At 38.2% G+C, this 25,580-nt stretch overlaps 2 protein-coding genes across 2 annotated transcripts in view; one reads left to right on the forward strand and one right to left on the reverse strand.

Moving 5' to 3' along the window:
• The window catches only part of LOC146161536 (F-actin-uncapping protein LRRC16A-like), a 65,472-nt gene extending 63,439 nt beyond the window's left edge, over positions 1-2,033 (reverse strand). The window contains exon 1 of the mRNA XM_083385188.1: positions 1,945-2,033. Coding sequence (XP_083241314.1) covers positions 1,945-2,033 — 89 coding nt within the window. The remainder of the gene's footprint in view (positions 1-1,944) is intronic.
• Positions 2,034-15,404: 13,371 nt separating this feature from the next.
• Positions 15,405-18,019, forward strand: LOC146161545 (uncharacterized). Its single transcript, XM_083385597.1, has 2 exons — positions 15,405-16,205; positions 16,761-18,019. Exons 1-2 carry the CDS (start codon positions 15,490-15,492, stop codon positions 17,473-17,475), a joined length of 1,431 nt encoding a protein of 476 aa, XP_083241723.1. The 5' UTR covers positions 15,405-15,489; the 3' UTR covers positions 17,476-18,019.
• The last annotated feature ends 7,561 nt before the right edge of the window (positions 18,020-25,580 follow it).

Genomic DNA, 25,580 nt, shown 5'->3' on the forward strand with positions numbered 1-25,580 from the left:
ACACCAAATAATTCTCACACCCCTTCTAGAATTGCTTAAATAGCAAAACCATTGTAACTTTTTATACCAGCAACTGATAACACAGTAGCGCAGTGCCAAAATGTAAGTTATTTTTACATTTATCTGAACAAAGAAATAAACTACAGTAATACATTTTCTGTGTCTGATCAAGCCTCCCCGCACCCCCTTGAAACAGTTCTAGCGCACCTTTGGGATACGAGCACCCCTGGTTAAGAAACCCTGCAATAGACTCTATCTTACTATCTTCAAAACGTATATCCTGGGTATTTGGAGTCCTACCAACATTGATCATATAACTACGTTCACTTTACTTTTATATTCGTTTATTGTTTCTTTTTCTCCATTTCTTGTGTTTTATTTTTCAAGGACAAAGCCACACAGTATCAAAATCTGTAGCATGAGTTCCTTTAGTATTTGTTACCGTGTCAATCCGGTTTAGAAAATTTCAGGTTGCGTGATTTTGCATTTTTAACGCGGGTCTTTAAAGCTACTGTGTTTTTTAATCTAGTGCAAATTGGTACAGGTCTGACCAGTTGCGGAACTGTGTAATCCTTTTTGTGGTTATATCAGTAGCGAGTGGGAAAGTTTGATGATGTGCTCCTTGATTGGCTGGATCCCGGAAAGTATACTTCCTCTAATGCAGAATTGACAACAAGTTAAAATAAATGTTATACCTAAATCCCCCCTGTGAACTATACCCCTTTCTATCTTCAAATGGATGTCCAAAAGAGGTAGATGCAAGTGACAATACGTTGTCCTTATGTAGACTAGCATTCCTAGAATTCTTAGCGACCTAATCAGCAGTGTTTTAATGACTTAAGTCGATGACTTGACTTAAGTGCACTTAAGTCACTGTTCTTAAATGACTTGACTTAAGTCATTTGGGCAAAATGACTTGACTGGACTTAAGTCTTTCGGATAAATGACTTGACTTGACTTAAGTTTTTTGAACAAATGACTTGGGTTGAAATAAAGCATTTCTTTAAGTATGTTTTTTTTTATAAAATTGAGCTATTCGTCCAATTTTTGCACGAGAAGCAAATTGCCTGCTATATGTTCCGTTTTTCTTATTTTTTATTTCAGTTATTGTTAATAATCACGCAAGTTTAAAAATTCTAATAGTTTAACGTTTTATTTTCATGACAAAGACATGACTTGAAGTTGACTTGCTCTAATTATGACTTGACTGGGACTTGACTTGCGTGTCGTTTTGATAAAAGAAGGGAAATTTGGAATGACTACTCAATTATACGTTCACAGCTTATTATAATATGTACCATTGTAAGTTTGACAAACTTAAAAAAGTAAACAACGGCAACAAACCTTAGTAACTAAGCTGGTTGTACATGTTTCTGCTCCGAAACAAAAAATAATTGTCACGCGGTATAAGACGACAATTTAATGACAACGATAACATTGAAAGTAAAGGGTCGTCCGGCAAACAAATTATAGTTTCTCCCCTGCTATATAGGATATTCTGAACTTTACTGGTGGGATGTGCAATACATCGTGTCCAGTATCCGCTATGTTTTGAGAAAATAGTAGGGCTGCCTGATTCGATCACAAATTACGCTTCTTAACGCTATAGCTGAATTTGGCATAATAACATGATTAGAATTATCTTTTAACGTTTAAAATCTATTTTTCTCATTTGAGCATACTTATGACGTCTTGACTCAAGCCTCTTGAGTATCGAATCGGATCGCGACAGTTTACATCTAAAAAATCGGGTATCAGTTTTGGAATAAAATGTATTGGACATCCCTAAGACTAACCAATAGCAAAGGACGAGAACCAATACCACATACTTGGCATCGGATATGGAATTTAATCGAATATTATCAGACGTCCTAAGAGAGTTTTATTAACAGTCAGAAAACGAGCCGTCGGCATTCGCTATTCAAATGGAATATTGGAACTTACGGTTTGGGGGACTTGATGGGGGAGACCGCCTCGTCCGAGTCGATCTCCACTCCGTGCGAATATTCGCCGGAGGTTACGCGACCGGCCATGTTATCTTCTTCTTGTGAAAAGCCAACTGTAACCGATCCGCGAATGAGTAATCCGAAATACTTCCGTTGCTTTACTGGGATCTTTGGTCTACCGCTTGTTGCAATTCAGATGGCATTACGTTTCCGTTACTGGCAAGCTATTATAGGCGTTGTCTATCTGCGAATAAGTGCACCGGCATTAATTCTTTCCCGCTTAGTTTGGCCTGAAGTGTAATCATTGCCCCTAAACTGCCCTGGTTCGGAGGTCAATTACCGGAAAGTCTACTGAAATGATTTTAATAGATATAACGTACTCTCCTGGACAGGCGACTATGTAATAAAATACCTCCATTCCATATAACAGTCAGTCTTCCGGATCTTTAAAAGCGGGTTTTGTTGTCTCGAAAAACAACAGATACTCAATTATGGCGTGATGAACATACTCAAAACTAACATGTATTGAAGTCTTACAACGTATGGCGCAAGAAGTTGGTCTACAATGTTTTCATAGTTTGTAACCAGGTAATGGCGAGACGTCGGCCATCAAAGCATGACATACTGTCAATCCGTCAAAACCACAGGGCTGTCATGACAAGGAAACGCTATTCGAATGACGTCGACTTTTGTTCCCCGCATGAATTAATATAGAAGACAGTTCGCTGCAGGTGCAAGCAATTGTTTAAGGTAAAAACGATTATAAAATTAAAGTGAATGGGTCGACCGATGGAAGTTTAACGTATAAATCTGTCCTACAACGACAACGGTTTTTAATTTGACAGCGCTTTTTGATTTTGTATATAAGCAAATCATGTAAAACAACTGAGAAATACTAGTTTACTGCGATGCTTTCCATCGTAAGAACTGCTTTGCAAACCCCTTTCGAAACACCTTCAACTTGAAATAAAATACAACAGTCATTATTTGTAAAAATATTTTAAAATAAGCCTAAAAAATGCGATCTACTGTTTTTCTAACTCAAATCAATTCAACAGTCAAAGGCCGCTTATTGACAGAATATTTAAATACTCGTCAATATTACTCTATTTCCCGCATCCCTACATCTGCTGAGGACTCGACTGGTCCCGGGAAAGCGACCGTTTTGAATTGGCAACGACCGAACTGCTACACTTACTATAACTTAACAATAAACGGACGCAATTGCGTATAAAGCTAAGCAACCAAACAACAGCGTATATACTTCTCCAGCAGTCAGCATTTCTCAAAAAGATGCGTGGGCCTTGTGTTGTCAGCGTTTGGCGTAACTGTCAGTTGCGCGCCTGGGCCGCCAGCACAATCGCCTGAATCAGTGCAATATCCTGATTCTAGGCCGGAAGCTACCGCGGCAGTTACGCGTTCTATCGCGCCACATCACAGCAAAGGGCGCTTCGCAGGTGTATTGGGTGGAATGGAAACACACGAAAGGAACTTGTTTTTTGCCCGCGAAGAATCCTGATAGGTTTTCGGGGCGCGCCATATGAATCCCCTCGCATTTGACGAAAGTTAAAATTGGCATAAAAAAGGCCCTGGCTTTAGACAAGTGTTTTTTAAAAATATCGCGCCGCGCTTTGTTTGTAATATAACTTCTTTATATGTTTTATTTGGATTTTAATTAACGGATTTTAGTTTCTGCAACTAAAAGCAGAAGCTCTCCGCTCTGAGCTTCTGCAGGGATTGTAAATAGCCGTTTCCCCCGTCGCAAAATTGAAAATTTTTAAATCAAGTTATAGGTCCAGCAACAAATTAATGCTCAATAAAGCTATCGAAAATTCCACTTACAAATTATCAGTAAATTAAAGGTAAGAGAAAAATCCGCGGTACAATTGAATTATGACCTTACAGATGAACTAACTAAGTGTAGTAATAGGATAAATAGTTGAAATTGTTAGGATCAACCCTGGCACAAAATCGCGCTGCAATTGTTTGTTGGCCATTGTTTGGTAACTCAATCACCGCTACTTCGAAATGTGTCGCGTTTAAAACTGAACTCTGCCGAGGGGGAAGCGACCCACGCAAATTAACAAGCCCCTGCCGCTATCAAAATGTTAAGTTGTTGAGTAGGAAAGTGAAAAAAGCGGTTCTCGTTTAAGCAAGATAGTTCTACGGAAATTTCATTAGGAAGAGTTAGATACGGTTTCAAACGTAATGTCGTTTTTCAACGTTTTGTGGCAGGAGGAGCTTAAGACACCTTTATCGGGACTGGTGTTTCCTTGCAGGTGCGAAACTGCTCTCATTCACAAACCAATTGTAAGTTAAATTTCTTCTTGTGCATTCGCAGAAATCAACACCGCTGTACCCGTTCAACACCTGAAGGTGCTAAATAATAGCCCATTTTTCGAAACTCAGACTGATAACTATTGCGTCCCATCTCTTATTAGTGATGCTTGAAATGCTTCTCAGTCACATTAACTGAAGATGATACAAGCTCGTATGGAAACGTCTTGTTAAGATGCTGTCGATTTACTCGACCTTTTTGGCTTTTTATTATCAAGCTATATTTTATCAAATTCAATAAAAAACAAAGACAAATCGGACAAATTCTTGAAAAAACCCAAAACGTGGAGAATCCATATTAAACGTGACATCTTACGCGGTTTACGTCGAATAAATATTTCTCGTTTCATTTTTACGCGGAGGATCGGAATATTCAGGCCTTAAACTTTATCATTGCTTTAAATAATCCGGGACGTATTTCAGCGTTAGGCGCTTGTCTAGAATCCTGCCAGTTTTTCACAGTAACGAAGCAAGTTGTCAAATTTGAAAAGGGATGAAGAAACAAATATCGGAGAATAAATGTAATAATATTAGTTGACCCAGCCATACCCGAACGCGAACTCGCACCCTCACCCAATTAATGTTAGCAATAGAAACCCCTGGACCAGTGGTTCCCAAACTGTGGTACGTGTATCACCGGTGGTACGCGACTAACTTCAGCATACGTATAAATTTCGAAAAGTTTCCACTTTTTAAAACTTTCAGATTGGGTAATTTGCCGTGCTGCGTTTTAGTTACTTTTAACTTGAGGTTTCGCACGTTTATGAAGTAACACTTATCTTGTTCAAGATAATAAAACACTAATTGTTAGCTGGCTTAATACATATGTAGTAATAAACTAATAGTGAGCGGTGTAATATTGTCGTATGTATTGACCAGCTGGTGAAGAAAAAACAACGCATTAAACTTTGGGTTTTGTTTAATTTATGGCTTCTTTGTCTTCCTGGTATGGCGTTTGGTAAAGTTTAATTCTGCTTACATGCTCATTTTCTTTTGTATAATATGCTAAAATAGTTAAAGTTTGAGTTATTCTGGTATACTTTGGTGGTACATCAACACTGTGCAAAAGCTCAAAATGGTACGCAAGAAAAAAAGTTTGGGAATCGCTGCCCTGGACGAACATGTGGTGCGATTTCAGCACGGCGCCCAGCGTTGTTTTGCAATCAGTCAGCGACCAAAACTTTTTGACCCTTTTTGCCGATATAATCGAGCAATTGCCTTCCGAATTCGTCAGCTTGCTATTGTGGCGTCCTTTGCGTTGCCACGGCAACAGCCTTCGCAACTGGGCGGGGGCGCTGGGGCGAGACGCTATTCAATTGTCGCAATAAAAATTAGAGGTTAAAAGTTTTTGTTGCTGGCGAATTCCGAGGAGCAGGTCTCGTTAAGGTCGCCAGGATTTGTTATGAGAGACTACATAACGGTTTATTTATTTTGCGGTAAGATTGTTTTTACTTTATAGTTTCTAAAACGTTTAAAATAAAAAGTAAATTGCAGTTGGGATTTTTTCATTCTTAACAAAATATTAAAATCTTACTAGGCACACGTGCAATAAATTAACGGCCCACACGTGCAACAAATTAAACTAATTAAAGTATGGAAAAATGGTCACTAAAGTTTTTGAGGTCATGTCTATATTTGGTTGATCCAAAGTAAATATGGCATTATTTTTTTTAATGTCCCCTATAAAGAAAATCCAAAAAAGTCTTATTATCATTAACTCCAAAGGACAGGTGCACCTCTGCATAAAGCTGATGATGTTTCGCGCATAGATAAATAAAAAAGTTTGGAGCAGTGTAGATAAATCCTATACTTATGATTGTTGTGAATCTGCGAGGAAAGTGTTGAAAAAAATAGTGCGGCCAGACTATTGGTCTGGAGAGCTGGAAACTTGAAAAATTCATTCTCTAGGCGTTCAGTCGCAGACAGTGCAATTTTTGCTTACAATTTTGCGCAGTTCTGCTCAAACGGAGTCAGTGCGTGTCGACAATCGCTTGCAACGTCATAGATGATGACGTGATCAGGGTGACGTGGCACTTCGGCGACGCCGAGTTCGCCTACTACGTGGTGAGCTGGTTCGAGGTGCAGAACTACGAGCAAGTCAATCCAACGGCTTCGTCGAGCTTCAGAGATTACGTAAACAGCGACTACGAGAGCGAAATATACAGGTTTGTGTTAAAACGTTATTGGTCCGTAAATGTCGTCATGTTGTATGGATTGGAAAAGGGCAGTACGTTTGGAAAACTCCAGATTGGGAAAGTTCAAAATGGACTCCAGCCATATGACCGAAATAATATCAACATCGACGTCGAAATAAAACACGATTCGGAATAAAACCAAAATAGGGCTAATATACCTAATTGTCATAATAACGTTTAAAAAACCTAAATGGTCAGAATTTTTTGGACACCTTAAAACTCGTGCGTACTCCAGATTTGAAAGTTGTCGAGTTAATTTTGACAAACTTAAAGTTCATCAAAGTCCCATGGTAAGATAACTTTAAGCCAGTGCTTCTCAACCTTTTTTCGCGGCGACCCAAATAGTAAGCGTAAGTATGACGACTAAGCTTTGGCGACCCAATTGTTTTTTTCTTGTAAGCGAACAAAATTAGGCATAAGCATAAAGAATTTCGAATTTTTAAAATTATTACAAGACATTATTTATATTGCTTCCTTAATTTTCCAAATTTGTTTCTCAGAACCAATCTTAATTAGTATAAACATGTCAGCTAATGCGGTCGGCGACCCAACCAAATCAAACAGCGACCCAATTTTGGGTCGCGACCCATAGGTTGAGAAGCACTGCTTTAAGCGAACGATGCGGTGGTACACACATTTGACCTTATTTCAAGCAACGCAAACAATTTTTTAATTTTGCTATTGTGGCGATAACAAAAACGAGTACACATGGGGACCTATACCTTGTTAACCCTGGTGCCGTCTTATTATTGTTTTAAATCTTATTTATCAAACGCAACAGGTATAACGACAATTTAGGATGAAAAAAACAATGATTGGACATTTTGATGTCGATTTCTAGTGGCTAATGTGTATTTTGTCCGAGATAGAATACATAATAAAATGCATACCAACTGGAACTGTATATATCTCCAAAGGAAGGATTATCGTGTCGCAAACTACGTGACGTTATTATCTGCGACGTCAAATATATAACGAAATTTTATTCCTAAAAGTTATAATGTCTATTATGTAAGAAGATAACTGCATATTTTAATCTAGAGGTTACTTAGCATAGAGTCTAAATACATTCAAGAAGAAGGCGCAAAAGCGTTTTTTTAATAAACACTTAAGTTATAAGTCATTACAATATCCACTTTAGAAATATCCGTTACAATATCCCAATATTCACTCAGATTTCATTCAGGATACTTGGACCTTCTAAAACTAGTATAAGGACCCTAGTTAAAAAAACCCTCCTATTTTCATATTATATTAATTCTCACCTATTTTTTGGCCACAGATACAGCTACGACCGAAAGTATGAGGAGGTACTGGAGGACGTGGCAGCCTCGCTCGACCTCGCGACGTTCTCTTATGACGTCACAAACAGCGCGGCGCACCACGAGATCGCCGTGGTCGGCGCCGGGAATCGAACCTTCGACGTCTCGGTTCGAGCTTTCGCAAACGTCACACGAAAAAGGCCGAGCGACAACCCTAGCGTTCGATGTTTAGTCGCGGCTGGGAAAAACGGTAAGCGCGTTTTCCGTTACATGCTACGAATATGAGCAACATTATTCATTTCTTGTGTGAACGCAATTTGGCTCTAAATGCGTTGAAGGTGTGCTTTGCGAGAGACTGTTTGTATAGCCACAAACGCTTTATAGGTGTATTTTTAGGAATATACATACATCATTTGACGTTTGTATTAGGAATATTAAGGTCGTCGAAAAAGAACATTGTTTTTTTCAAAATCGTGTAAGATTACCAATTAATGTTTCAGTGACAAAAAAACTTGGAGTTAACTATGAACAGAAACAGATTAATGTATATGGATATTTTCAATACAGGAATAGTTTTTTTCTCAATATTTTTTAATATATAATTTTTTAATGTAATTTGTCGTCTGTAAAAACAAGAAAGATTCGCGTAAAACCTCACTTTTTATTAAAAAGAAAAACTTGTGTTTTATCACCTCTAAACCCGAAGCACCATTCAAATAGCCTGAAAAATCTAATATAATGCGTACAGCAAGACCTTAAGTAATATATTTCAATTCATGTTTTTTTAGTCGCCCTGACCACCTTTGCTTCCACTGAAACCGCTGAGTCATCCTCGACGTGGTCATGGTTCGTGATCGTGCCCGCAATTGTCCTCGTCACAATTGGCGGAACAATGGCCGCTCGCTTGGTGAGGCGATTTCCAGTGTTGTAATGGGTCTAACTCAGGGGTTCTTAAACTGGGGTCCATGGACCCCTTGGGGGTCCGTGAACTAACTTCAGGGGGTCCATGAAGGCCAAATTGAAATATTGGTGTACGTTTAGAAAGTAATCAAATTAAAAAGAAAAGTTTAATTAAAAATAAAACGTTTTAGCACTAAATGTTAGACTCCTTTTTACTTAAATCATCAGCACATTTCTGACAGACTATTTGATTGTGACGTCAATTTATGACGTTATTTTTAATAATGTCTTGCCTACAGGGGTCCACGTGAAGCAAAAAATAATTTTAGGGGTCCACGGTGAAAAAAGTTTAAGAACCCCTGGTCTAACTCCAATAATCAGGGCGATTATTTTTTGACCAAAAAATTAGAAAATTTTACATATAAAAAAAAATGTTGACAAATTTTGTCCTAAAAACATTCTTTTTACATTTTATTTAAATGCTTTGATTTAAACAACGCATTGTTGTATAAACTTGCATAAGTGTTTTAACGTCGTCAGTTTATGTTTTACTGGTCAAACACAATCAGTTATTTTTTCGGGTTTATGCAAATCTTTTAAAAAATACTATTTGATATTTTTGGCATATGAAAAAGTTAAACAACCATAGAAATATCAAAGAAAGTGAACATGTAAGATAAAAATAATTGCAAAATAGAGCTAGCATATTATCGAAATAAAAACTCAACTAAACGACAACTTCAAAAAGCTTACAACAGTATTTGCAGTTTTGTAACGATATTTGAGCATTTTGTTAACGACTTTGACTTGAAATAATTTCGACAAACTTCGACTGTTTTTCCAAGTCAAAAAATAATCGCCCTACTATAATACTTATTGTACTTAAGTTCTAGCTTTAAAATGAGTTTAAAGTATGTCATTGAGGTAAATTGCTTAAGTTTTCGTAAATAATTATTATGATAAAATTTGTTTTTTTTTTGATTTACGAAACAGTTGCTATGGTTTCATTTTTTTAGTTACATAAAATGTTAATAGTTTAACAAAAAAGTGGCATATATTGTAGTGGTTTGACTTGACTTCCTGTTTTTGTTATTTGGAGACTGTTTTCGCGCAACATCTAACATAAACCGAAACGGTCCCCCAAACTTCTCCAGCGGTTTCCCAAATTTTGGACTTCTTTTGGTATTTAAATCAAACACTTGCGGTCTCTTAAAGCTACTTAGCGGTCACCCAAACCAAACCTTAAAAAACCCTGCATGTATCCATTGATTGGGAAGCGAATCTCTTTCGGCAGATTCTTTCGCAAAACCAATAACAAAACAAAAAATAATAGCTAACACATCGTCCCTAATTCGAACTTGGCACAGTTATACCGGAGAACAGTGCGGCGGCAAAACCGCTACACAACTCCCATCAACTGGCTCCAAGGCGAGGAATCTGACTGGGCGGGAAAATCCACTGACAAAGAAGACAGCCAATCGGGAACCTACCCGTACCGCCACTGGGTTGTGCGATCAGCAGTCTGCTGGACACCTCCGCTCATGGATAACGAGGACGACTACATTAGCACCGGAAGCCAAATGGTGGACCGAATGCACTTCAGGTAGTTTTGGGGCCTTGCAATGACTTAAGCCAGTTAAAGTATAAACACCTTATATGCACTTGCGTCGTCCACCTTACGCCCTTGCGTTGTACACTATTTGCCTTCTTCTTTACTTACTTACGCAGAACTTCATACCTGACTTATTCCTCTCTCCCTATCTTGGGTTTCATAGGGGCAAACTTAGTGGTCTAATTAATAGACATTTACCACAAGCCTACTGATAACAGAATCATCCATAATAATATGCTTAATAAACAGGAAGTTTTTTATTATCCCAGGGACTATACGAGTTACCGTTGTGCATTGAGATAATCTGACACAAAACACTGGTAAAAAAGTTCTAAAATCGTATTTTACAGATTCATTAAGTAATTTGTTTAATTTACAAATGGTTAAATTGTTTATGCGTTTTGTTAAACCAGAAACCTATATAACTTGTAATAAAAACGTTTGAAGTTAAACTTTGACATATGAAATATATAATGAGGCACACATAAGAAGATAAATTGATTTAAAGTTATTGAATTAATCTTCAATTAATTTCAGCAGCATTTGGTACGTCCTAATAATGTTCCTGTCTATTCCTTAGTAAGACTTTGTTTACTTGATATTACGCATTTGAATTTTCCATTTATACAAATACAGAACTACGATCGTTTAAGGGCTTTGGCGTTCCGATTCACATCAAGAATCAATGCATTTTTTTGTCTCAGACGATCTCTGCTGCCTCCAGTGCCGGAAGAGCAGGACGATGACGTCAGCGTTGCGGAACCGAAAACCCCGTCGTCAAGGAAAATGTCGCTCACCAGGCCTTCGACCACGGTGGGAGCGATGACACCAGGGATTCCGTTTTTAAAGAGGAGACAAAACACCACGCCGGGGTATGCTTTCTAAGTATAGGCTAATTTTCTGTCCAAGTGAAAATTCTTTGCTGAGAAAAACTATACTGGGTATTAGCCAGTGTTGTAAACAAGACATTTAAAATGACCTAAGTCCCAAGTCATTTTTGCAAAAAACAAGTTATTTTTTAAACAACATAAGTCCCTGTTATGTTGTCCCCTGAATTATAGAGCAATTCACTTTCAAGGGCTTATTAAGTCATAAATTAAGAAAGTCAATTTTAAATCATTTTCAAATCATTATTAGACCGAGTCAGTTTCAAGTCCTATAGGCAAGTCATAATTAGAGCATGTCAATTTTTTTCGCAAAAGTTAAACTTTTAAAATTTATACCCTGTTGAATATAAACACTTTATTTTAACACAAGCCATTTGTCCAAAAGACTTAAGTCAAGTCAAGTCAATGGCTTGAACCATTACAACACTAGTATAAGCTTCACTGGTTTAAATGGTCTCTTAACAAATTGTAGTTAAATGTTGACAGCAGTGAAGTGCGGTGAGGTTCCCAGATGGTGAGGCACAACTTTTTTCGAGTCACGTTTTTCTTTAACAACCAGAAAAACGGTATCGTAATAATAAAAATAAAAATGAAGTTTGAACTCTTTTTGTTTAGCTTTTGCCATGGTATGAACTGCGTATCGAACACAAATAGATATGCTAGCAAACCGTTTCGAGCATCAACTGACTGAGTTTTAGCGCAATACTCACAAATTATTCAGAGAGCGAAAACAAAATCACCAAAAAGTACAGTAGAAAAACACATTAATATAGCAAACGTAATAATGACTACATCTTTTATGACGTAACAGTGCATGACATGACTTCAACTTTAGAGCTTTACACTACAAGAAGTCAATGTACACGCACTATGGCATTTAAGCTGGACAAAGAAAGGTTTCATAGCGTGGAAGTCACAATTGAGGCATGCCTCAAATCGTAGCTAAATCGTTCATCATGTTTTCCGAGAGAATTTGCGAAAGAAAAAGGCACGCATAATGCAGTGCATAGAACTTTTGTGATCTGAAGAGAGTCACGGATTGGCACTGCCTCTCTTCGCGTATTCAATGATTTTGACCGCGTGAACGCTTGATATGAATAACGCAACAAAATAGAAGAACAAAAATAAAGCACGCTTTGGGTATAGAAACGTAAAATTTGCGATAGAGATGAACTGATATAACTTTTGCTTGATATATTTTTTGCTTTGGCAGACGTTAGCAGGTGAGGCACTGCCTCACCTGCCTCCCCTGACTGCACGTCCCTGGTTAACAGGCTGTTTATTAGCATTAGTGATGACTATAAGTTTGTTCATTTTTTAAACTAGCCCAGTCTAATCCAAGTAGAAAAAACATTTAATTCTTACCGAACGCCATAAAAATGTCAGTATTTGGTAACAGTTTTATGTCTTTTGTTACACGCTGATAGGGTCATGCGACTAGCGTGAGCCACTTTTTTGCCAAAACTTGTTTCAAATAAAACGCTGCCCAGCAGACAGTCTCGAAAACATATACATATTTCCGTGTTTCTAGGGTTTTTATTTGTTGCGCATTCTACAAGTTTCTTATTAAATCAAATAACTCTTTTCGTAATAACTGAGGTCCAGCAAATACTACGAGTATCCCGAAACCAGCATCGACCAATCAACAATCATCTACCTACCCGATGATGACGACACAATAGACGTCGATACCGAAAACGCAGAAGAAATCGACAATCACTGGCCTAGAGTTTTGGGCAAGCGCGGAGTAAGTAAAAATGTATCGTCATTTTAAGCGCAAAATTTCGTAAAGGTGGCCAAGGTTTTGCCAAGTTAAACTTAAACAGCGTCATGAACAATAGACCTGGGAAGGCAATACGACTGAGCTATGTATGTGTGGGCTTGGTGCGCAAAAATCTGCAGGGATAAGACAAAGTGTTTGCTTAATGTAAAAAAGATATTTTGACAGCGATGCTGGACTTTGGAAAGCAAAGGTTTCAAAGGCAGAATTAAAAAAAGTTTTAAAAGAGTTTAAAAATGGCCAATTTATATATAAACTAGACTTTTACACAAATTTTAGGGGGAAAGGGAATTACTTTTATCCAGGGCTGTGGAGTCGGTTAACACAACTCGAATATGACTTTCGAGGTCCAACTCCTGCCTTAAAAATAAAGTCTAGATCCGAGTACAACTGCAGCCAAGTTTACCAACTCCGTCGAGTCCACTGTTTGCCATCGGCTCCTGTGTTCCACTCAAGCCCGTAACCAAAATATTAGGGTTGAAAAGCAGCCAACCATTTGGGTGTCACAAAACTAAGCAACCAATAATACGTGCGTCACCATGTTACCGCACAGAGCAAACAGAAATATCGCTTGATGACGCCCTACAGCAAGCGTGGGAACCGAAAGGCGACGTCACAGCAGGAAACCGGGTCACCGATACCCAGGTTGCTAAGCGACAGAATGAAACTTAACATGAGCGCCCAACCTTCCACCTCGAACATAACGGTATGAATTACAATAATGTGTGTTGTAAACAAGTCAATTTGAAATTACTCAAGTCCCGGTGAAGTCATTTGCATGGGCGCCCGCACGGGGGGGGAGGGCAAGGGGGGGCACTTGCCCAATACCAGGGTGATATCGGTGGCGATCCCAAACCTTATTGATGTAGGTATTTCGACCTTTTTTAAAAAATTTTTGAGTTTTTTTGAACGAATTTAACGCAAGCATATTTTGGCTTCTTAACCTGAAACAAAAATACCTTTGCGCGTTTTACCTTCAACAATTTCGCTTTCAAGACTATTGTAACGACGTATATTTTCGAATCGGATTGGGCAGCGGTAAATTCTGCTCAGGACATGGGATATCGGTTATCACAATCGGATTCAATTAAAACTAACGGATATCTCTATTTGAGAATATTACAAAAATATATATTTGCTCTATGATAACAATATTTTACCGAGCAAAGTTTGTTGGCGGCCCGCGTTTCACGTCACTGCTTTCGGCCGTTCCTTGTCGATCGTTGACCTTTAAACGGTCGCTTTTTGGTTTTCAGAGTTCAGACGCGGGATTTATGACAGCTCAGAGGCGCAAGTTAAGACCCACTCAAACCTCGACCAACCTTCTGCATTGGTGAAAAACGTCCCGACTTTGAGAGAAGGCTCGCGCTTAGGTCGCACAGGAAACGGATGACCGGCCAACCAAAACGACGAATTCGACATCAGATTTGGCATCTTATTGTGATTTACTGTCGCTGTGAATTTACACTATGGGCCAGTGCGACGTAGCGTGTCGGGTTTCAATAGAGCATAGCCTACACGTTGGTGCTTTAAAGCTTTTCATCGTTAACCACTTGAGAATTACGAAGGTTTATTGTTAGGTACTTTTTGGGTAAGTGTTCGTATAACCCAGTGCGGATTAGCCATTAGGCTACTAAGGCTATATCGGTCCCTTTGTAGGCTAATAGCTATACAGACCCAGTACCAGTACAGTACAGTTTTTGCTTAAAAACGAATGACTAAGTCAAGTGTATATATTTTTATTACTTTTTGTAGCTTGGTTTGCAAAATTAAGCCCTTCTCTAGTAAACAGCCTTAGGCCTATAGCACCCTTAATCCGGCATGGGATTACCTGACCCTAAAAAGTACGGCACAGCCTATAGTTTGGAAAGGCAATTTGAGTTTATGGTGCCCTAAATGACGTTGCTGGCAGCTCAGGTTCTACACGTGAACTGTTTGACTGTCCTGGCATGCTTTCACAGGGCATATGCTTTTTACCAGGTGCGTATCGTATGTATGTGTATTTGAAATTAATGCTTTTAGAAATTGTGACTCGAAGTTTATGTTAAAAATCTTAATTCGTCTTCATTAAACAACCGGAAATAAAAACAACGTTTGACTAATTCAAGCCTGACTAGAGCATATATTATTATGGCGTTAATAAGAAGCCTTTCTCCATACTGGAACTGAAAGTAAGCCAGTTCTTCCCACCGAAACCAGGCGTTTGTAGTCTACACAAAAAAAGGTGTTTAAAAAACAAACTATTCCATAAATAAATACAGTCCTCAAAAGTGTGATAGGCCGTCAGTGACTATTTTCCTGATATTTTTTATTCATAACTTGTTTCGATGACAGTACACAAAGATATCCTTTTTTAAACTAAAGGTTACTGCTCATATATACAGTTTATTAATACAATGTTTTGTTTTTGTTGGAATAGGGCTTATGTTATTATATGTGACTTAGTAGTTGTTACGTGCACAATTGCAGAAAAGATGTCGTTTCGTGAAGTTTTGGGTTTGAAGGACGTTTTTGGCGACTTAAAATTCAAGCCGTGGTGGGAGTCTTTTCGGTCCTATACCTTAGTAGTCATGACAGCCAGCACTTTGTTCTTCGTCTTTAAGACGAGCGAGGGGCCAGTCGTTTGCCTTCCTTCCAATGTAACCGATCGAAATTCTTGGGGTGCAGCTGAAGCGTCATTCATCAATCACAACTGCTTGTCGGCCTTAGCTCTTGGCTGGTTGCTGACCAACTTTTGGTGGTTGAGCGCGGTGGCCACGGCCTTGCTGTTCGTCGCCAACAACTTCTGGGAATTTAACACCACGCTGGTGACTGCCATCAGAGAGCTGAGAGCCTTTTACGACGCGTTCGACGAGATCGAATACTGCGAGGAGGAGGTGATGTTCGAGTTGGTCAGCACTTCGGGAGAACCCACCGAGGAGAGAAAGGCAGCTGGAAAAGTCTGGAAAGGATTCTTGTACAACGAAAAGAGCAACGTCGGGTGGTGGTTTCTCTTAAGAAATGTCGTATCCTTAGCGACGGCAACCCTTTTCTTCTGTAGCATGCTGAGCCAGTTGATTTATGTCTTTCACGTGAAGTCCGAGTTTACCTGCACGCTCGAACACAGCGTAAAAAACTTTGTTTGCGTGTACACGTTGCGCAGCGTCATCCTCCCCGTCATTGTGACGCATTTGGTGATGTCATCAGTTCAGTGCGTCATTTTTTGTCTACTTTTGTACAACATTCGAAATCCGAACAACATAGATTTGTTTTTGCTGTATGTTAATCAATCAGGAATTGGAAGAAGGTTAGTTCTATCAAATATTTTGCCATTCATACCAATTTATTCGAAATTAAAATTAATTTTCCATTTGGTAAGTCGTTATTTTAAACGCAAATTATAATAGTGGTTATATTACCGGTTAAACTAAACATAGAGTAATAATATGCAACAATAAGCACCAAATACTGGAACTGAAGTACATATAGTTCCACATTAAACAGTCTAATTTGATGGCATTTTATAAATCTATATCCAATTACAATAATACAGCTTTTAATACTGTGTCTAGCAGTCAGGGCTTAGCGAATATAAGGCTGCACAGAGCCCGTATACTATGTGTGGTCCCGAAATGCAGAAAAAATGTATACCTTTAAAATATTTTGGATTATTTTTGAATTTACACCATTGCGTTGACATGTGCGTAAAAATTATCGAAATCAAAATTTAGACTTTTTTGTGATTTTAATAGCCTAGTTTTTATCGGGACTGAAATAGATTGTATATAATCATAAACAACCTAAAACGCTTTACTCGTATGTGGCATTTTAAAGTGCTAACATGTTTACTTTGTTTCCTCAGTGGTTCCCACAGCTACTTCGAGACGGTTCGCGTTTATGTCAGGAAAAACCAATCAAAACTTCTCGAGAAAATGGGGGATGAAGACAACCTTGCATCCTTCATTACTGCGATCAAGTGCGATGACAGACAGTTTTTCCACATTTATAAGCTAGCTGGAGGTGATTTGGATGCGGTTCTAAGGAAACTGGACGACGAGTTTGCTGACGGCAACAACCCCGATCACGATTTGCAGCAAAAGTACAAGGAAATGAGAGGGAGGCTTACGCGTATCGCAAAGCGGGAAATGTACGAGTCTTACACACAAGTTGTGAACAAATGCGGTTTAATCATAATCGATTCGAATCTACAAGACACAAACATCACTACGAATTCAACTAATCCGGCAAATTATAATATGTATAAAAACCGACGGAAATTGATCGGTGATAATCACACAGTTCCAAAAAGGCCTGTACAACATTTGACGCCGGATTCACCAATTGCATCACTCAACGAATTTCCAGGTGAATCAGTTGGTGTTTCAAGTACGGCTCCAGATCCAGCAACATTAAACCCTTTTAAAAGATCTGAAACAGCAGTTACAGTAGAAACACACGAAGGAGGGAATACGGTTGGATCACTGCAGAAAATATTAGCAGATGATGGAGAACCTGAAACACCAACTGATGATCATTTGACAGAATCAAGTTCCATTGAAGACCCATTGTTAAAATAAACTGTGTAGAGTTGGTTAGCAGAGTTAAATTTCGCCAAAACCCCTAAAACGTATTTTAATAAGTTGTACTTTAAGCTAATTTATAACGACTACAGGCATGTTTACAGCAGAATCCCTGGAAATTCTAAAATATTAGGTTTTGAATCTAGAATAAGGCATCCAGAATATAGAATCCTAGCAAGTGCTTTAATAAATATTAAACTTCAACATTTGTAGGGGAACTATAATATATTGTATAATGACAGCAATTACTCGCAAAACAATTAGCTAACATAATGTTTGTATTATAATAAAAACATAGAATAGGTAAAACTAAGCATTTATATCGGTTTCAATTACTCGATATAGACGGCAGTATTGAATTCGAATCCGATATTCTATTCTTCAAACATACCCAGGATTATTTCCCTATTGCTTAACCTGGAGAAAATGCGATTGAACGCTGTTATTTTACGCTGTTATAGACTTCCTTTCGTGAATGAGTTCTTGATTTATAGTTGTTTCTGTGATTAACCATTACCCCTCATGTATTTAAAAATATAAAAATATTACCAACACTAAACGTTTTGCTGTACCTCTTTCTTTAAGCATGCATTTAAATGAGATGATAATCGCTAGTACATCGCGCGAACTGTTAATCAAGTATAGCGGCAATGAATTCTCCAGGACATCTTTCTAAAATGCGAATAAAACGCTATTCAAAAGTTGTTGGGAACGTAGGATAATGTGTATAGGGCTAATGTACTTGGCCCCCATAAATGGCTAATAACAAGTTTAAACAAATCACTCGATACGACCGAAGAGAATATCGGTTCGCGGCCGTTACCCATTGAAACGGGATAGTATTGGTACTCGCCCGATCCCCGGGTGGTATTGAAAGGCGAAAATAATAAGCTTTCTAACGCAAAAGTAAATATTAGGCTAAAATCCTAAAAATCGTTACCAATGGACTATCAAATTCGCTTATACGACAAGAGTAATGACGTAATGTGCTAACGTATGGGATTGCGATACGTTTTGCCTGAAATATCAGGTATCGGCATCAGAATAAAATACTAAGTTTATAACATTATGACCGAAATAGGAAATATGAAGAATAATAACTCAGGGTTCTTCACAGTCGGATTGTTCACGACTTGCGCATAACGTCGCACATCTTTTTAATCCGTGGGATAGCCGGTAACAACTGAAACATGTTAAATAAAATGCGTTTTAACCCTTCAAGAGAGGCGTCAAAAATCGTTACGGCATAAAACAAGTAAGCTTAAAAACGTGCTGTTTTGGGTTAAACCGTTGCGAAAATGTGCAACTGAAATCGAGTCTAGATATACACTCAACAAGGGTATATACTTAATGCTAGTCATTGCCCTGATGAATATTTACCGTATAGGTTATGGAAACGTCGATACCTTTATTAATAAACAAATAACCGCCGGAAGACTACTTTTATAATAACTTGCAGCAACCGTGTATTCATACTTACATGCGGAAAGCGCCAAAATTGCGCTAATTTCGTTTATTGAGGCTAAACTTTTAGTTAAGTGAGGCATGATACATTCAGCAGATAAAAATAATTGCACATTGCCCAATAATGACATTTATCGCGATGATTTTGGAAGTTGTGTGGCTGCTGTACAACAACCTTGCAAAACAATTTAAAGACAAAATCTTCTCCTTCCGTTTTGCGACGGCTTATTATTATTAAAGATACTTTGGCGAATAATTGGAAAAAGAATGGTCACCTAACAATGTCGACTATTACTTTATTGGACGACGTTCCTTTTGTTTTAGTGTTGATTGTTTCTGTGTACTACAATGGATTCCTACGGTATTGAATTCGTGTCGACAACCTAACCGACGATACTGTTACCGAGCTACAGAACACAGAAATAACAGATGTTCGACTTTGTACGTGTGCTGTCTGTGTCTGCGCCAGAAAGCAGCTGTAGAAAAAAATTGCAAAGAAGTGAGCAAATTAAGGAAGTGAGCAAATTTTAGATTTATATCTCATGATTAGGGCGATTATTTTTTGACAAAAAAGTCAAAATTTGTACGTTAGGTCAATTTTTTTCTTAAAATTTCCAAATATCACAAAAACATTTTACAAAATTAAGAGAAAATGTAGAAAGCTTTTTTAAATTGTGCTTCAGTTTATCAAAATTCAGTTTCGATATATTAAAAAGCAATTTTAAAATTTGATAAAAAATTAAGTTTTAAAATTACATCCAACAACAGTTTAAATTTATGTTTCCATTAGAGCAATATGTGATATACGCGAGCCGGCAGAATTATATATGCTGGCCTGGTTTATCCCAATGGGTTCAGCTTGTTTTTATTTAGTTAGTCGTGAATCTCGGATTTGGAAAAATGTATTGAACAATATAGTTTTTAAAACCATAACTGAGATTTGCCCTTGGGTGGGGACATGACAACTTAGTGCCCCTCTCCTCCATTTTCGCGACATTTAGTCTAATTAAAAAACAGAGTTTCTGTTATTTAAAATTTTCCCCAAAAAAAAACAGATAGGCCAAATTGCAATTCAATTGTTGATTGTAAGTCTATCCTCAAAATTAATAACTGCGAACATTAAAAATGATGCTTAACTTAACACAAACATGTAATATAATAAACAAAAAAGCTGCTAAAAAGACTATATGTGGACACTTAAAAATAGTATTCACTAGTTATTTCACACAAATGCAAGGCCCACCCTTGCTTTGAAGCCCCTGTGCGCTGAACCTGCTGAACCGGTTATGGTTAATTTGGTTATTGCCCTGGTTTCGAGTTGATATTGCAAGTGTCTCCCATGTTTACAAAACAACCAACAAACGAGAATTTGATTCAAAATGTCGACGTTAAGTGCGTTTTGTTAACTTAACCATAACAAAATTGTGTACTAAAAGGTATACCAAACTATATTAAAGAAACCTGTCATTTCGATTGCCGGGACGTTGATATGTCGTACCGCAAAGTTCTGGGATGGCGGGACGTGTTTGGCGACTTAAACTTCAAGCCGTGGTGGGAGTCTTTCCGTTCGTACACCCTGGTCGTTATGTCGGCCGGCACCCTCTTCTACGCCTACTCTTCGAGCGGGGGACCTGTCGTTTGTGTTCCTTTGACAAACACGTGTAACAGGACCACTACGTTCAGCACCGCCGAGAGCACGTTCACCACCAACAAGTGCATTTTGAGTTTTGGCCTTGGCTGGCTGCTGACAAACTACTGGTGGCTGAGCGCGCTGGCCACAGCCTCGCTCTTCGTCGCCAATAACTTCTGGGAGTACAACACCACGCTGGTTACCGCCATCCGTGAGCTAAAGGCCTTTTACGACGCGTTCGATGAGATCGACTACTACGAGGAGAAGGTGATGTTCGATTTGGTCAGCACTCCTGGGGAACTTACAGAGGAGAAGAAAAAAGCAGGCGATGTGTGGAAAGGATTTTTGTACAACGAGAAGAGCAACGTCGGGCGGTGGTTTTGTTTGCGAAATATAGTATCCTTGCTGGTGGCTGCCGCTTGCTTCGGCGGCATGATCAGTCAGTTTTTGTTCGTTTTGGGCGCTGAGCCCGAGTTCGACTGCGAGCTGGAACGGCCTCGTGGTACTTTCGTGTGTCTGAACACAGTGCACAGCACTTTTCTGCCCGTCATTGCCATTAACATCGTGATGTCGTTCGCCCAATGCCTGATTTTTATCACACTGTTGTGCAAAATTCGGAAGCCAAACAACATCGATTTGTTTCTGCAGTACGTTAACCAATCGGGAGTTGGAAAAAGGTTGGTAATTTATCAAAAAAGAAAGGTTGACCTTTGTTGTTTGCAGTTTACTCACACTGCTTTAATTTGCTTATTTTTGACCATAATTATTTTTAAATCGATGTTGTAATTTATAACCTGGTCAACACGGCATTTGATTTTCCAGTGTCAATTCGACCGTTAAAGACAGAATGTAGCTCAACTTTGATGATAAACTTTTATTTTTAACTTTTATTATGTAACGCGAAAACAAAAATATATCCTCCATAAATTTGGTTTATGTGAGTGAAGCTGTAGATGTAGATTTCCATTGTGTTCTTTCTAGTGGTTCGCACCGAAGCTTCGAGAAGGTTCGCAAGTACGTCCGCGAGCGAAAGCAGCAGCTCCTCATGGAAATGGGCAGCCCAGCCGAGCTGATGCAGTTATTCAAGGCGATCGAGTTGGAAGACGAGGAGTTCTTTCAGATTTACAAACTGGCTGCCAAGGACTACAAGGAAGTACTGGGCAAGCTTAAGGCTGAGTTCGTGCGCGGGCAAAAACAAGACGTCGAGTTGCGGGAAAACTTCGAGAGAATGAAGGGAAGGCTGACGCACATCGCCAAAAGCAAGACGTACACTTTGAGCGCTTCTGCGGTGGAGCGACCCGCAAGGCCATTGCACCTCATCCCGCCAGCCAGCGCCACTTTAAGCAGGAAGGGCGCGTTCTCGTTAACGCCCAAACGTAGGAGCGCGTCCCTTGCGTCTCTCAGCTCTGTTCGTCGAAACCCGGTGTCGGAGACGTCGATTGCAGTCGAGTTGGCGCAACGATCGAGCGAGATTGAAAGTCCGACCGCGGCCGAATGGCTGTGAGAAGTCGTTGGTTTGACGTTTCCCACAGCTAAACGCTACTTTAAAGGTTAATTTGACATGTTGGTTTTATTGATCGGACTGGGACTTGGCACTTATTTGAAAAGACTTGAAAATGAACTGTTTGCAGCACTGGATCGTCCACAATCCGATGTTTGTTCGGCACTTGGGGTTCACAATATAACTACGACATCAAATCTAGTAGAAATAATTTTTGTGGCCGAAAAAATCCCCTTTTGTTTGTTCGGGGAAAAAATCGATCAATATAGTTTCTTCAACCTTTTTTTAATTCAAGAAATAATCGAGTAGTGTGTAGAGTTGACAGTTGACGCAGCGCTAAAAGCTCTGCTTTCTATTTCGCCATCCAGGTTTCTAAATTTGCATTGTAGACGCAATTCACAACTGTATGGTGGTATCCAAACAGAACCACAAAGGTTACAAAAAAGATCTAAAACAACTTTATCTAAAAATACATAATACCTTAGTTATACGCAAATGCGTCATCAGTTCTGCTTATTGTGGGCTTTTTAAGTTGATTTAATCATTTCCTACTGTATAATGATGAAAAGCTTTTTCTTAAAGAGTAAGGATCTGGCATGTACTGCCATATGTTATGTTTAGCTTATTTCTTGTCTGATTCCAAGCTTAGCTGTGTATTGCGTACGTATAGTGTCGCTTTACGTATAGTGTCAATAATAAAAAAATAATAAATTAATGTTTTTATATAAATTGATCATTCGGTGAACTGTACTGACTCAGAGCCACAGAAATAGAAAACAAAAGTTTGTTCAAATCATTTTACGACTATATATTATCTGTACTTATGTCGTAAAATAACATAGGAAAAGTTACTTTTTATTATTAACAGAGCAGCAGGTGAAAAAAGTGTTCAACATAAAGACATTTATTGCAATTTAAAATATTTAACAGGCTTATATTTATTTTAACAGATGGTAGAAATGCGTTTGGAAAGGTCTTGTATACAAAATGTCAATTTACTAAATTTTATGTTTTGCAGTAAATAAGCACGTATACTTCGAGTTTGACATATTAGAAGAAAAGCCGTTTGAATTATTGCTAAATACGAAGAAAAAGATAAAAGTGTCAATTATCAGCAGGACATGGTAACGAAGCTGCGATAAGTTCATTACAGCAAGCCAGCTCGGTCTATTTGTAACAAAGGCGTACTTTCAAAGCAAGCAAACAGATAAAAAACATACACGTATAATACTGGAGTAAAGGCCACACTTGGAATATATTTGTACACGCGGCGCGCTACAGTGTAAAAAGGCACGACGTACCACTGATATGTTGGAAGAGGTTAAAAGGTTAAAAAAGACCCGGATAGTCAAACATTAAAATTCCCCCTGCTATTCAAGTAAGCATGTTGTGAAAAACGATGAACGCTAAATGAAAAGGAAAGGCCAGTAAGCTAAAAAAAAGTGCAAAAATACTTGGCAAGCCGGATATGTAGATGGTATTTTAAATTCGCATTTAGACGGAAAATCTATTTGACGTCAAGCCAATGTTTTTTTTACATATCCAAAATCTATTTTATTGCCGCCATTCCGTCCACCACTCAAATATAGTTAAATGCTATTTTCCGTCATGTTTTTTCGAGATCTGTAAGCTTTATTTTAAGGCTAAAATAGAAAAAAAACAATGAATGAACCACAATCAATCAACGTTTTAAAGCGGGAGATTAAAAAAAATAAATTCAAATTTCCATCCATTGCGAGACAAAACAAACGGAGATATATGCCGTCCAAGCTGGTCAAACCAGTTAAAACCAGATCAAAAACTAGACGGGGGTGCGGTTGTTGTATATTTTGTCAGGGGGTATATTTTCAGGGCTTAGTGTTTATTTTTATTTTGTTTTAATTTTTTTTTTAAATTGATTTTATTTATTTTTTTTTTTCAATTTTTTTTTTTCATATTCATTTTTAATTTTTATATTTTATTTTATACTTTTTATTTTTTAATATTTTGTATTGTGTATTTTATATTATATATTTCATATTTTGTTTTTTATTTTCCTTAACTTGTTTCTGCAAGCAAAAACAGATATGGGCCGAAAACATCCCCACTTTGATGCGAAAGGGGTTCAAATATGGCGTAGTATTTGGGGAATGATCGAAACATATATTTGATAAATAGAATTTACGTAGATAATGTGTATGGCCATTTTATTACATTTTGGCCAGCTTACGTGTTTGAAAAGCAAATATTATCATTCTCCTAAAGACTTAAAATGGTTTAACGCCTATGGTTTGCAATACTTTTCAAACTTTTTCTCGGTTAAATTTTACCATGGCTTGGTCCGAGCAATCACTTTTAAAACAGACTTTAAATCTGTAGTTTCAAACAATATGAAACACACTATTATGTGCCTAATACGCAAACTATTAAATCGAAAGTTTTGCTAGTTGTTTAGGCCTGATATTGGTATGCTGGTTGAAGCAAGATGCACGACAGGTGCTAACAGAGAGGCGTAGACTGCCTTAAGATTTCGCATTTAAACTTGCGGCGGTAAATACACCCTATTGACACTTAATTATTAGGCGAAGATTATCGCGAAGTAATTGGTCGCCCCCAAAATAAATAACGCCGCATTGAAAGCAAGCATTATAAATGAGTCGCTGATATTCTGCTTTGAACATCCCTACTCGAAATGCTTCCCTGCGTTAATTGTACGGTGGGTAAAACTTTATTCACGGCCTTACCTCTTTTTGTATTACCGCGACAATACGATGAAATACGATTTGAAGAATATTTGAAAAAATCGTATTTGGAGAATATTTGCTATTTGCACCTGTATAGTATGTTACTCCAATCCAACATATCAACACACAATTTTAAGTTGTGTAGGCCTGGTGTTGATATGTTGGACCAGATTTCGCATTTAAATTTGCGGCGGTAAAATAAGTTGTTTCTTAACAGCATTAAGTAATTTTACTAAAGAGAAGCCTCGTTTTAAAATGCAAGTCGCACGAGCCCAGTTGGATGTGCAACTTCGCACAATGAAAGTCTCACGCGCGGGACAATAAAGCGCAGCAGGCGGTGAGTCGCTTCGTCACTTCACAAGCTGGACAAAGCAAGCGAATATGAACGAATTCTGTATGAAAGTTTTTCTGCTGCTAGATGGCAGTCGTTAGCTAGAAAGTGCTAAAACGTAATATTTCAGGTTTTTACCCCCCAAGCAAAGGCCCCTGGGGGTGCAGCCTCATAAACTTTTACAAAGCACCTACATACCACTCTACGCCATGTCTGAAAATTTGAAGGTTCTACGATGTCTACTTTTTCTATAAAGCTTCGGACAAAAGTCGGTCTGAAACATACCATAGGAAACCATAGGAAACCAAAAAAGAACTAGACGGGGGTGCGGTTGTTGTATATTTTGTCAGGGGATATATTTTCGGGGCTTAGTGTTTATTTTCAATTTTTACTTTATTTTCATTTTTTTTTTTTTAATTTTTTTTTTAATATTTTGTATTGTGTACTTTATAT

Source organism: Ascidiella aspersa, chromosome 3 (assembly GCF_963924565.1).
Source record: "Ascidiella aspersa chromosome 3, kaAscAspe10.2, whole genome shotgun sequence".
NCBI classification, from domain to species: domain Eukaryota; kingdom Metazoa; phylum Chordata; class Ascidiacea; order Phlebobranchia; family Ascidiidae; genus Ascidiella; species Ascidiella aspersa.

Bases quoted from the DNA above. Each gene is read 5' to 3' on its own strand.
- LOC146161545 (XM_083385597.1), top strand. From the start codon at position 15,490: ATGACAGCCAGCACTTTGTTCTTCGTCTTTAAGACGAGCGAGGGGCCA. The intron at 16,206-16,760 runs GTTAGTTCTATC...TTGTTTCCTCAG, and splicing joins CAATCAGGAATTGGAAGAAG to TGGTTCCCACAGCTACTTCG.